Consider the following 13,173-nt stretch of genomic DNA (forward strand, 5'->3'; position numbering starts at 1 on the left):
TGGGAATTCTGGGATCCCCCAGGGCCCCTCCAGGGACTGCCTGCTGTTCCAGAACTGGATATCTGGGAAAAAAAATGGGAATTCTGGAATTCTGGGATCCCCCAGAGCCCCTCCAGGGACTGCCTGCTGTTCAGAACTGGATATCTGGGAAAAAAAATGGGAATTCTGGGAATTCTGGGATCCCCCAGAGCCCCTCCAGGGACTGCCTGCTGTTCCAGAACTGGATATCTGGGGAAAAATGGGAATTCTGGGAATTCTGGGATCCCAGGGAGCCCCTGCAGGGACTGCTGCTGTTCCAGAACTGGATATCTGGGAAAAATGGAATTCTGGGAATTCTGGGATCCCCCAGAGCCCCTCCAGGGACTGCCTGCTGTTCCAGAACTTGTCCCCTCCAGGGACAAGGATTGGGAAATTTGGGAATTCCAGGGTCAAGATTTGGGAAATTTGGAATTCCAGGGTCAAGATTTGGGAAATTTGGGAATTCCAGGGTCAAGATTTGGGAAATTTGGGAATTCCAGGGTCAAGATTGGGAAATTTGGGAATTCCAGGGTCAAGGTTTGGGAAATTTGGGAATTCCCAGGGACAAGGTTTGGGAAATTTGGAATTCCCAGGGTCAAGGATTGGGAAATTTGGGAATTCCAGGGTCAAGATTTGGGATTTGGGAATTCCAGGGACAAGGATTGGGAAATTTGGGAATTCCAGGGTCAAGATTTGTGAAAATTTGGGAATTCCAGGGTCAAGGTTTGGGAAATTTGGGAATTCCAGGGTCAAGATTTGGGAAATTTGGGAATTCCAGGGTCAAGGTTTGGGAAATTTGGGAATTCCCAGGGAAAGGTTTGGGAAATTTGGGAATTCCCAGGGAAAGGTTTGGGGAAATTTGGGAATTCCAGGGAAAGGTTTGGGAAATTTGGGAATTCCCAGGGAAAGGTTTGGGAAATTTGGGAATTCCAGGGACAAGGTTTGGGAAATTTGGGAATTCCAGGGTCAAGATTTGTGAAATTTGGGAATTCCAGGTCAAGGTTTGGGAAATTTGGGAATTCCAGGGTCAAGGATTGGAAATTTGGGAATTCCAGGGTCAAGGTTTGGGAAATTTGGAATTCCAGGGGAAAAAAGTTGGGAAATTTGGGAATTCCAGGGTCAAGGATTGGGAAATCTGGGAATTCCAGGGCCAAGGATTGGGAAATCTGGGAGGTGTCACCGTTTTTGAAGGCCAGGAACTCGAAGATGCTGTGGACGATGGAGACAACGATGGTGAGAGCCAGCAGGTACGGGTTGGTCTCCAGGAGAGCCACCTGGAAAAAATGGGGAAAAAATTGGGAATTCTGGGGGGAAAAAAACGGGGAAAAAACGGGGAAAAAACGGGGAAAAAACGGGGAAAAAACGGGGAAAAAACGGGGAAAAAACGGGGAAAAAACGGGGAAAAAACGGGGAAAAAACGGGGAAAAAACGGGAATTCTGGAGTGGGATCAGCACCTGGGTTGGTCTCCAGGAGAGCCACCTGGGGGGGAAAATAATGGGAAAAAATTGGGAATTCTGGGGAAAAATGGAATTCTGGAGTGGGATCAGCCCCTGGGTTGGACTCCAGGAGAGACACCTGGAAAAAAATGGGAAAAATTGGGAATTCTGGGGGAAAATGGGAATTCTGGAGTGGGATCAGCACCTGGGTTGGTCTCCAGGAGAGACACCTGGGGGGAAAAATAGGAAAAATTGGGAATTCTGGGGGAAATCAGAGAAAAAATTGGGAAAAATCAGGGAAAAAATTGGGAAAAGTCAGAGAAAAATCATGGAAAAAATTGGGAAAATCAGGGAAAAACAATGGAAAATTTGGAAAAATCAGGGAAAAATCATGGAAAAAATTGGGAAAATCAGGGAAAACCAATGGAAAAAATCAGGGAAAAATCATAGAAAAAATTGGGGAAATCAGAGAAGAATTGGGAAAAATCAGGGAAAAATTGGGAAAAATCAGGGACGAATAATGGAAAAAATTGGGAAAATCAGGGGAAAATCATGGAAAAACGGGGAAAAATCAGGGAAAAATGAGGAAAAAATTTGAAAAATTGTGAAAATACTGGAAAGTGGTGAGTCCCCACCTTGACAGAGTCCTGCTCCTCGTCAGACTGCTCGTACAGATCCTCCCCAGGAAGTTCCAGGGGGACCTGGAGCTCTGGGCCACAGCAAAAAATGCCCCAAAAAAATCCAAAGCAGAGCCCAAAAAACCCGGAAAAAATCAGGGAAAAGCCACGAAAAACGGGGGAAAATCAGGAAAAAAATTGGGGAAAATTGTGGAAAAAATTGGGGAAAATCGTGGAAAAAATTGGGGAAAATCGTAGAAAAAATTGGGGAAAATCGTGGAAAAAATTGGGAAAATCATGGAAAAAATTGGGGAAAATCATGGAAAAATTGGGGAAAATCATGGAAAAAATTGGGGAAATCACAGAAAAATTGGAAAAATCACAGAAAATCAGAGAAAAAAATTGGGAAAAATCAAGGAAAAATTGGGAAAAATCAAGGAAAAATTGGGAAAAATCAGGAAAAATTGGGAAAAATCAGGGAAAATCAGAGAAAAAAAATTGGGAAAAATCAGGGAAAAATTGGGAAAAATCACAGAAAATCAGAGAAAAAAAATTGGGAAAAATCAAGGAAAAATTGGAAAAATCAAGCAAAAATTGGGAAAAATCAGGGAAAAATAATGGAAAAATTGGGAAAAATCAGGGAAAAATTGGGAAAAATCAGGGAAGAATAATGGAAAAAATAGGGAAAAATTGGGAAAAATAATGAAAAATTGGGGAAAAATCAGGAAAAATGAGGAAAAAGTGAGGAAAAATCAGGGAAAAATGGGGAAAATTTGAAAAATTGTGAAAATACTGCAAAGTGGTGAGTCCCCACCTTGACAGAGTCCTGCTCCTCGTCAGACTGCTCGTACAGATCCTCCCCCAGGAAGTTCCAGGGGGACCTGGAGCTCTGGGCTGCGTAGAGCTGCCAGCGCCACAGGGACAGGGGGCAGAAGGACAGACGGAACGGGAGGCGCCGCACGCTCTCGTTGATGGGGAAATAATCCCTCTGCAGGTTCCAGTAATCGTTAAAATACAGGATGGGGAAATAATCCCCACTCAGGGCATCGAACTTCACATCTAAACATGAGAAAATGGGGAAAAAACGGAGGTTAAACTCAGTAAAAATGGGATAAACCGATCAATAATGGGGATAAATTGATCAATAATGGGGATAAATCGATCAATAACGGGGCTGGGTTAATCAATAAGGGCCCCCCCGGGGGTTATTGGCAATAATCCCTCTGCAGGTTCCAGTAATCGTTAAAATACAGGATGGGGAAATAATCCCCACTCAGGGCATCGAACTTCACATCTGGAGAGGGGAAAAAATGGGGAAAAAACGGGGTTAAACTCAGTAAAAATGGGAATTAATTCATTAATAATGGGATAAAATCGATCAATAATGGGATAAATCGATCAATAATGGGATAAACCCATCAATAACGGGGCTGGGTTAATCAATAATGGGATAAACCCATCAATAACGGGGCTGGGTTAATCAATAAGGGCCCCCCCGGGGGTTATTGGCAATAATCCCTCTGCAGGTTCCAGTAATCGTTAAATCAGGTTGGGGAAACCTTGAGACCTCTGCTACTTCTTGGTTGAGGGGATGCAATTCCATTGGGAGAAAAGCATCGCGAGATTTAAAATACAGGATGGGAAATAATCCCCACTGAGAGCATCGAACTTCACATCTGGAGAGGGGAGAAAATGGGGAAAAAACGGGGTTAAACTCAGTAAAAATGGGAATTAATTCATTAATAATGGGATAAATCGATCAATAATGGGATAAACCCATCAATAACGGGGCTGGGTTAATCAATAATGGGATAAACCCATCAATAACGGGGCTGGGTTAATCAATAATGGGATAAACCCATCAATAACGGGCTGGGTTAATCAATAATGGGATAAACCCATCAATAACGGGGCTGGGTTAATCAATAAGGGCCCCCCCGGGGGTTATTGGCAATAATCCCTCTGCAGGTTCCAGTAATCGTTAAAATACAGGATGGGGAAATAATCCCCACTGAGAGCATCGAACTTCACATCTGGAGAGGAGAGAAAATGGGGTTAAACTCAGTAAAAATGGGAATTAATTCATCAATAATGGGATAAATCGATCAATAATGGGATAAATCGATCAATAGTGGGGATAAATCGATCAATAACGGGGCTGGGTTAATCAATAACAGGACCCAAGTGCATTATTGGGGAATGGTCCCCACTCAGGGCATCGAACTTCACATCTAAACATGAAAAAATGGGAAAAAATGGGGTTAAACTCAGTAAAAATGGGATAAATCAATCAATAACGGGGCTGGGTTAATCAATAATGGGATAAATCGATCAATAATGGGATAAATGGATCAATAACGGGGCTGGGTTAATCAATAATGGATAAACCCATTGGGAATGGGGATAAGTTCATCAATAATGGGATAAATTCAATAAAACAGGAACAATTAATCAATAATGGGATAAATTCAATAAAAACAGGAACAATTAATCAATAATGGGATAAATTTAATAAAAACAGGAACAATTAATCAATAATGGGATAAATCAATTAATAATGGGATAAACCCATTGGGAATGGGGATGAATCCATTAATAATGGGATAAACCCATTAATAATAGGATGAACCCATTAATAATGGGATGAATCCATTAATAATGGGATGAATTCATTAATAATGGGATGAATCCATTAATAATGGGATGAATCCATTAATAATGCGATGAATCCATTAATAATGCGATGAATCCATTAATAATGGGATAAGTTTATTAATAATAGGATAAATTAATTAATAATGAGATAAATTGGGAGCGACCCCAAACCAGCCCCGTTTTTCATGGGAATTTTTCCATTTTTTCTGGGAATTTTTGTTTTTCCGGGAATTTTCCAGGAATTCCTGGAATTCCGGGTGCTCACACTGATCCAGGGGTGGGGGCACTGAACTGGGATGAACTGGGATAAACTGGGAAATGTCAGAGCCCCGAAACCCCAAACCAGCCCCGTTTTTCATGGGAATTTTTTTGTTTTTTCTGGAATTTTCAATTTTTTCCGGGAATTTTCCAGGAATTCCTGGAATTCCAGGTGCTCACACTGATCCAGGGGTGGGGGCACTGAACTGGGATGGACTGGGATGAACTGGGATGAACTGGGAAATGTCAGAGCCCCAAAACTGCCCCGTTTTTCATGGGAATTTTTTCGTTTTTTCTGGAATTTTCAATTTTTTCCGGGAATTTTCCAGGAATTCCTGGAATTCCAGGTGCTCACACTGATCCAGGGGTGGGGGCACTGAACTGGGATGAACTGGGATAAACTGGGAAATGCCAGAGCCCCGAAACCCCAAACCAGCCCCGTTTTTCATGGGAATTTTTCCGTTTTTTCTGGGAATTTTCAATTTTTTCCGGGAATTTTCCAGGAATTCCTGGAATTCCAGGTGCTCACACTGATCCAAGGGTGGGGGCACTGAACTGGGATGAACTGGATGAACTGGGAAATGTCAGAGCCCCAAAACTGCCCCGTTTTTCATGGGAATTTTTCCGTTTTTTCTGGGAATTTTTCAATTTTTTCCGGGAATTTTCCAGGAATTCCTGGAATTCCAGGTGCTCACACTGATCCAGGGGTGGGGGCACTGAACTGGGATGAACTGGGATAACTGGGAAACGCCAGAGCCCCGAAACCCCAAACCAGCCCCGTTTTTCATGGAATTTTTCTGTTTTTTCTGGGAATTTTCAATTTTTTCCGGGAATTTTCCAGGAATTCCTGGAATTCCAGGTGCTCACACTGATCCAGGGGTGGGGGCACGCTGCCCCTGACCCAGGGCGTGTGGTCATCCACCATGTTGATGGTCAGGTTCGGGTGCCAGTGGGAAATGACCTCGACAGGCCCAAAGTCCTCGGCCCTCTGGAAAAAAAAATAAAAAAATAAAAATATTAAAAAATAAATATCCTGGGAATTGTCAACAAATTCCTCAAAAAAAACGGGGTGGGGAAAGGGAAATCCAACTCTAAATCCCAGAAATCCAATCCTGGAGGTTGGAAAAGAAGGGAAAAAATGGAATTTTCTGCCATTGATGGGGAAAAATCCTGGGAATTGTCACCAAATCTTGGGAAAACGGGGTGGGAAAAGGGGAATCCAACCCCAAATCCCAAAAATTCAATCCTGGAGTTTGGAAAAGGAGGGAAAATTCAAATTAGGAGGGGAAAAAAAGATTTTCTGCCATTTATGGGGAAAAATCCTGGGAATTGTCAACAAATTCCCCTCAAAAAATTGGGGTGGGGAAAGGGGAAATCCAACCCCAAATCCCAAAAATCCCTCAGAGGGATCATCAAGGGATTGCCAGGTTTTGGAAAAGGAGGAAAAAATGGAATTTTCCATCATTTATGGGAAAAATCCTGGGAATTGTTACCAAATTAAAAAAAAAAAAACCCAGGGTGGGAAAAGGGAAATTCAGCCCCAAATCCCAAAAATTCAATCCTGGAGGTTGAAAAGGAGGGAAAATCCAAAATAGGAGGGAAAACCCCTGGAGGTGGAAGAATTAGGGAATAAAATCACAAAGAATAAAAGAAAAAAAACAAAGAATCATCCAAAAAAAAAAATCACCAAAAATCTACAAAAACTCTCAAAAAAAATCCCCAAAAAATCCCAAAACATCCCCAAGAAAATTCCCCCCCAAATCTCCAAAAAATTCCAAAAAATGCCCCTAAAAATTCCCCTAAAAAAGAAAAAAAAAAAAAAAAATTCCCCCCCAAAATCCCAAAAAATCCTCAAAAAAATCCCCCACAAAAAACCCCGAAAAATTAAAAAAATCCCCAAAATCCCCCCAAAAATTAAAAAAAAATTCCCCCTAAAATTAAAAAAAATCCCCCCAAAACCCCGAAAATTAAAGAAAATCCCCAAAATCCCACCCAGAAATTAAATAAAATCCCCCAAAATTTAAAAAAAAACAAAAAATCCCCCCCAAAATTACAAAAAAATCACCAAAAACCCCGAAAATAAAAAAAAAATCCCCAAAATCCCCCACCAAAAATTAAATAAAATCCCCCCCAAAAATTACAAAAAATCCCCCCAAAAATCCCCCCAAAAAATTAAATAAAATCCCCCAAAAATTAAAAAAAATCCAAAAAAAGCCCCCCAAAAATTACAAAAAAATCCCCAAAAAATCCCTCGTGAAAAATTTAAAAAAATCCCCCCCCAAAACCCCCAGAAAATTCCCCAAATTTCCCAAATCTGGGAATTCCCACCTTGATCATTTCGGGATCTGCCTCCGTCTCCCCCCGTCAGGAGATTTTTGGTTTTCTGGAATCGCCTCCGTTTGTATTTGTTGATCACTGGGGGGGAAAAAAAAAAATTAAAAAAAGGAAAAAAAATGGGATTTCCTGCTTTTTTTCCATTGGGAAAAAGGCTGGAATTCCCCCCCAAAAAATCCAGGATTTCCCGGTGGAGTTTGGAAAAAAAAAAACCAAAAAGGGAAAAAATTTGGGATCATGAAAAAAGGGGGAAAAATGGGAATGGAGCAGCCAAGGATTGGGAGAAATTTGGGGATTTTTATCCTGTAAAATCCATGGAATTTAAAAAAAAAAAAGTGGGAATTCCACTGGGCAAGCCAGGATCCCATAATCCCAAAAAAATTCCCCCAAAAATTAAAAATATCCCAAAAAATCCCAAATCTCAAAGGGATTTTCCCCCCCTCAATCCACAAATTCCAAGGATGGAACCCAGGGAATTCCCAATAAAATTCCCCTCATTTTGGGATTTTTGGGAATCTCGGGGCTCATCCCCACCCTTGGGATCAGGAATTCCCAGGAAATTTGGGAATTCCAGGTGGGAATGGGGAAATCCCAAAGGATTTGGGATCAGAAATTTGGGAATTCCAGGTGGGAATGGGGAAATCCCAAAGGGATTTGGGGACAGGAAATTTGGAATTCAGGTGGGAATGGGGCTGATCCCAGGTGATTTGGGGCCATTCCCGGGGGGAATTTGGGGGAATTTGGAATCCCAAAGCTCAGAAATTCCCCAGAAATTCCCAGAAATCCCCAGAATTCCCAGGAATTCCCGGAATTCCCGGAATTCCCGGAATTCCGCACTCCTGGAGGTGTGCACGGTGGCCAGGGGGCTCCTGGGGCTGATCCCAACCCCATTCCCGGGGGATTTGGGGGCCATTCCCGGGGGGATTTTGGGGGGAATTTGGAATCCCAAAGCTCAGAAATCCCCAGAAATTCCCCAGAATTCCCAGGAATTCCCGGAATTCCGCACTCCTGGAGGTGTGCACGGTGGCCAGGGGGCTCCTGGGGCCGATCCCAACCCCATTCCCGGGGGATTTGGGGCCATTCCCGGGGGGGGATTTGGAATCCCAAAGCTCAGAAATCCCCAGAAATTCCCCAGAAATTCCCAGAAATTCCCCAGAATTCCCAGAAATCCCCGGAATCCGCACTCCTGGAGGTGTGCACGGTGGCCAGGGGGCTCCTGGGGCTGATCCCAACCCCATTCCCGGGGGATTTGGGGCCATTCCCGGGGGGATTTGGAATCCCAAAGCTCAGAAATTCCCCAGAAATTCCCAGAAATCCCCAGAATTCCCAGGAATTCCCGGAATTCCGCACTCCTGGAGGTGTGCACGGTGGCCAGGCGCCTGTAGAGGTTTTTCTGCCTCGGGTCGGGGTGGAAGCCGCTCTTGGTGAAATAAACGTGGACATAAATGGAGCCGTTCCTCTGGACACTCTGGAGGGGGAAAAAACATGGAAAAAGACATGGAAAAGGTGGGGAAAAAACGGGGAAAAAACATGGAAAAGGTGGGGAAAATAATGGGAAAAAAACATGGAAAAGGTGGGGAAATTAATGGGAAAAAAACATGGAAAAGGTGGGGAAAATAATGGGAAAAAAACATGGAAAAGGTGGGGAAATCACGGGAAAAAAAACGGGGAAAAAACATGGAAAAGGTGGGGAAAATAATGGGGAAAGGTCGGGAAAAATCACAGGAAAAAAACGGGAAAAAAAACCATGGAAAAGGTGGGGAAAATAATGGGAAAAAACTCAGGAAAAGGTCGAGAAAATCATGAGGAAATAATGGGGAAAAAAAAACATAGAAAAGGTCGGGAAAATTATGGGGTAAAAACCCAGGAAAGATCAGGAAAATCAAGGAAAAAAAAACCGGGGAAAATCCCCAGGAAAACGATCCCAAATCCCTCTGGAATGTTCCCAACATCCCCATTCCCACCTGGAATTCCCTTTTCCCAACCCCAAATCCCCATTCCCAGACCCCAAACCCCTCTGGACCATCCCAGAATTCCCAAAATCCCCAAAATTCCCCCAAATCCCCACCTGTGAGATGTCACCTCCCCCGAGTGCTGGTAGCAGCCGTGGGAATTCCCTTTTCCCAATCCCAAATTCCCATTCCCAGACCCCAAACCCCCATTTTGAGACCCCAAACCCCCATTCCCAGACCCCAAATCCCTATTTTTGGACCCCAAACCCCCATTTGGAGACCCCAAACCCCCCAAAATTCCCCCAAACCCCCCACCTGTGAGATGTCCACCTCCCCCGAGTGCTGGTAGCAGCCCCCAAACCCCATTCCCAGACCCCAAACCCCATTCCCAGCCCCCAAACCCCATTCCCAGCCCCCAAACCCCCATTTTGAGACCCCCAAACCCCCCACCTGTGAGATGTCCACCTCCCCCGAGTGCTGGTAGCAGCCCCCAAACCCCATTCCCAGACCCCAAACCCCATTCCCAGACCCCAAACCCCCATTTTGAGACCCCAAATCCCCATTTTTGGACCCCAAACCCCCCACCTGTGAGATGTCCACCTCCCCCGAGTGCTGGTAGCAGACCCCAAACCCCATTCCCAGACCCCAAATCCCCATTCCCAGACCCCAAATCCCCATTTTGAGACCCCAAACCCCCCACCTGTGAGATGTCCACCTCCCCCGAGTGCTGGTAGCAGCCCCCAAACCCCCATTCCCAGACCCCAAATCCCATTCCCAGACCCCAAACCCCCATTTGGAGACCCCAAACCCCCCACCTGTGAGATGTCCACCTCCCCCGAGTGCTGGTAGCAGCCGTCGGCGTTGTCGCCGCTGGTCCAGTCCCCGTACACCAGGTCCCGTTTCTGCCAGAACAGCGCCGAGCTCACGTTGAAATCCGTGAAATGCTCGTGCTCCGAGATGTACACGTACAGGTCCTGACAAAAAAAACCCAAATTATCCCAAATTTGTCACAAAAAAATCCCAAAATTTATCCCAGAAACGTCCCCAAAGCGCTCTGAGATGTACACGTACAGGTCCTGGAAAAAACCCCAAATTATCCCAAATTTATCATAAAATTTATCCCAGAAACGTCCCCAAAGCGCTCCGAGATGTACACGTACAGGTCCTGACAAAAAAACCCAAAAACCCCCAAATTTATCACAAAAAAATCCCAAAATTTATCCCAGAAACGTCCCCAAAGCGCTCTGAGATGTACACGTACAGGTCCTGGAAAAAACCCCAAATTATCCCAAATTTATCATAAAATTTATCCCAGAAACGTCCCCAAAGTGCTCCGAGATGTACACGTACAGGTCCTGAAAAAAAACCCAAATTATCCTGAATTTGTCACAAAAAAATCCCAAAATTTATCCCAGAAACGTCCCCACAGCGCTCCGAGATGTACACGTACAGGTCCTGAAAAAAAACCCAAATTATCCTGAATTTGTCACAAAAAAATCCCAAAATTTATCCCAGAAACGTCCCCACAGTGCTCCGAGATGTACACGTACAGGTCCTGACAAAAAAACCCAAAAAATCCAAAATTTGTCACAAAAAAATCCCAAAATTTATCCCAGAAACGTCCCCAAAGTGCTCCGAGATGTACACGTACAGGTCCTGAAAAAAAAACCCCAAATTATCCAAAATTTATCATAAAATTTATCCCAGAAACGTCCCCACAGCGCTCCGAGATGTACACGTACAGACCCTGAAAAAAAATATCAATTTTATCCAAAATTTGTCACAAAATTTATCCCAGAAATGTTCAAATTTGGGATCTCACCTTGGAATCTCCCCCCGAAATCTGGGATCTGACCCTGGAATCTCCCCCCAAATTTGGGATCTGACCCTGGAATCTCTGGGATCTGACCCCAGAATTCCCCCCAGATTTGGGATCTGACCCTAAAATCCCTCCCAAATTCTGGATTGACCCTGGAATCTCTGGGATCTGAGCCCAAAATCCCCCCAAATTTGGGATCTGAGCCCAGAATCCCCCCAGGATTCCCGATTTTGCAGCCCCACCATCAGGGTGTCCTTGGGGAACAGGTTCCTGCTGGGGCTGCGGGGTCTGACCCCGGAATCTCTGGGATCTGAGCCCGGAATCCCCCCCAAATCCAGGATCTGACCCCAATAATCCCCCCTAAATCTGGGATCTGAGCCTGGAATCTCTGGGATCTGAGCCTGGAATCTCTGGGATCAGACCCCGGAATCTCTGGGATCAGACCCCGGAATCTCTGGGATGTGAGCCTGGAATCTCTGGGATCAGACCCCGGAATCTCTGGGATCTGAGCCTGGAATCTCTGGGATCAGACCCCGGAATCCCCCCAATCCCCCCAGAATTCCCGATTTTCCAGCCCCACCATCAGGGTGTCCTTGGGGAACAGGTTCCTGCTGGGGCTGCGGGGTCTGACCCTGAAATCTCTGGGATCTGAGCCCAGAATCCCCCCCAAATCCAGGATCTGACCCCAATAATCCCCCTAAATCTGAGATCTGAGCCTGGAATCTCTGGGATCTGATCCCAGAATCCTCCCCAAATCTGGAATCCAAGCCCAGAATCCCCCCCAGATTTGGGATCTGATCCCAGAATCCCCCCCAGATTTGGGATCTGAGCCTGGAATCTCTGGGATCTGATCCCAGAATCCTCCCCAAATCTGGAATCCAAGCCCAGAATCCCCCCCAGATTTGGGATCTGATCCCAGAATCCCCCCCAGATTTGGGATCTGAGCCTGGAATCTCTGGGATCTGAGCCCAGAATCCCCCCCAGATTTGGGATCAGACCCCGGAATCCCCCCAATCCCCCCAGAATTCCCGATTTTCCAGCCCCACCATCAGGGTGTCCTTGGGGAACAGGTTCCTGCTGGGGCTGCGGGGTCTGAGCCTGGAATCTCTGGGATCTGACCCTGAAATCTCTGGGATCAGACCCCGGAATTCCCCCAATCCCCCCAGAATTCCCGGTTTTCCAGCCCCACCATCAGGGTGTCCTTGGGGAACAGGTTCCTGCTGGGGCTGCGGGCGCTGCCCCCGGCGCTGCTCGGCTCCTGCGGCGCCGTCCCCCGGCGGAACCAGCTCGAGATGGCCCAGATGATGAAAATCCTGAGAGGGAAAAAACCGGGAAAAACCCTCGGGAATTCTGGCAGCGCCACCCCCATCCATCCCAGAGCTTCCCCATCCCCAAAAAATCAACTTTTTCCCCCTTTTTGGGGTCTTTTTTTTCTGTGGGTTTTGCTTCTCGCAAAATTTTTTTTTTCTTCTTTCTGCATCTCCTTCCCAGAATTTTTTTTTTCTGTGGATTTGACTTCCCCCTTTTAATGGATTCTTTCTCCCAAAAGTTCTTGTTTTTCCACGGATTTCCCTTCCCAGGGGTTTCAGGGATTTTTTTTCCCCCTTCTCTAAATTCCCCCTTTTCCATTTCCATGGATTCTCTCTCCCCAAAAATTCCTCTTTTCCCCACGGATCCTCCTTCCCATGGATTTTTTTTCTTCCCAAAAATCTCCTCCCAAAATTCTCCTTTTTCCGTGGGTTTGCCTTCCCAGAGATTCTCCCCTTTCAAAAATTCTCTTTTCTATGGATCTCCCTTCCCAAAAAATCCCCTTTTCCCCATGGATTTCCCGTTCCCAAAAATCCCCTTTTCCCCATGGATTTCCCGTTCCCAAAAATCCCCTTTTCCCCATGGATTTCCCTTCCCAAAAATCCTCTTTTCCCCATGGATTCCCGTTCCCAAAAATCCCCTTTTCCCCATGGATTTCCCTTCCCAGACATTCTCCCCAGGGATTTTTTCCTTCCCAAAATTCCCGTTTTCCCACGGATTCCTGTTCCCAGGGATTCCACCTCGCCCCAACTCCCCCTCCCCAGGCAGAATTCCC

General features: G+C 45.5%; 1 protein-coding gene across 1 annotated transcript in view; it reads right to left on the bottom strand.

The window, feature by feature from the left end:
• Window positions 1–13,173, bottom strand: part of LOC148220551 (putative lipid scramblase CLPTM1) — a 32,572-nt gene that overhangs the window by 16,246 nt on the left and 3,153 nt on the right. Inside the window, 8 exon segments of the mRNA XM_088155114.1 lie at window positions 1,199–1,292; window positions 2,887–3,131; window positions 5,853–5,973; window positions 7,314–7,346; window positions 7,348–7,400; window positions 8,670–8,787; window positions 10,087–10,245; window positions 12,280–12,403. Of these exon segments, the coding sequence (XP_088011240.1) occupies window positions 1,199–1,292; window positions 2,887–3,131; window positions 5,853–5,973; window positions 7,314–7,346; window positions 7,348–7,400; window positions 8,670–8,787; window positions 10,087–10,245; window positions 12,280–12,403 (947 nt within the window).

Source organism: Sturnus vulgaris, chromosome 35 (genome assembly GCF_052056855.1).
Source record: "Sturnus vulgaris isolate bStuVul1 chromosome 35, bStuVul1.hap1, whole genome shotgun sequence".
NCBI classification, from domain to species: Eukaryota; Metazoa; Chordata; class Aves; order Passeriformes; family Sturnidae; genus Sturnus; species Sturnus vulgaris.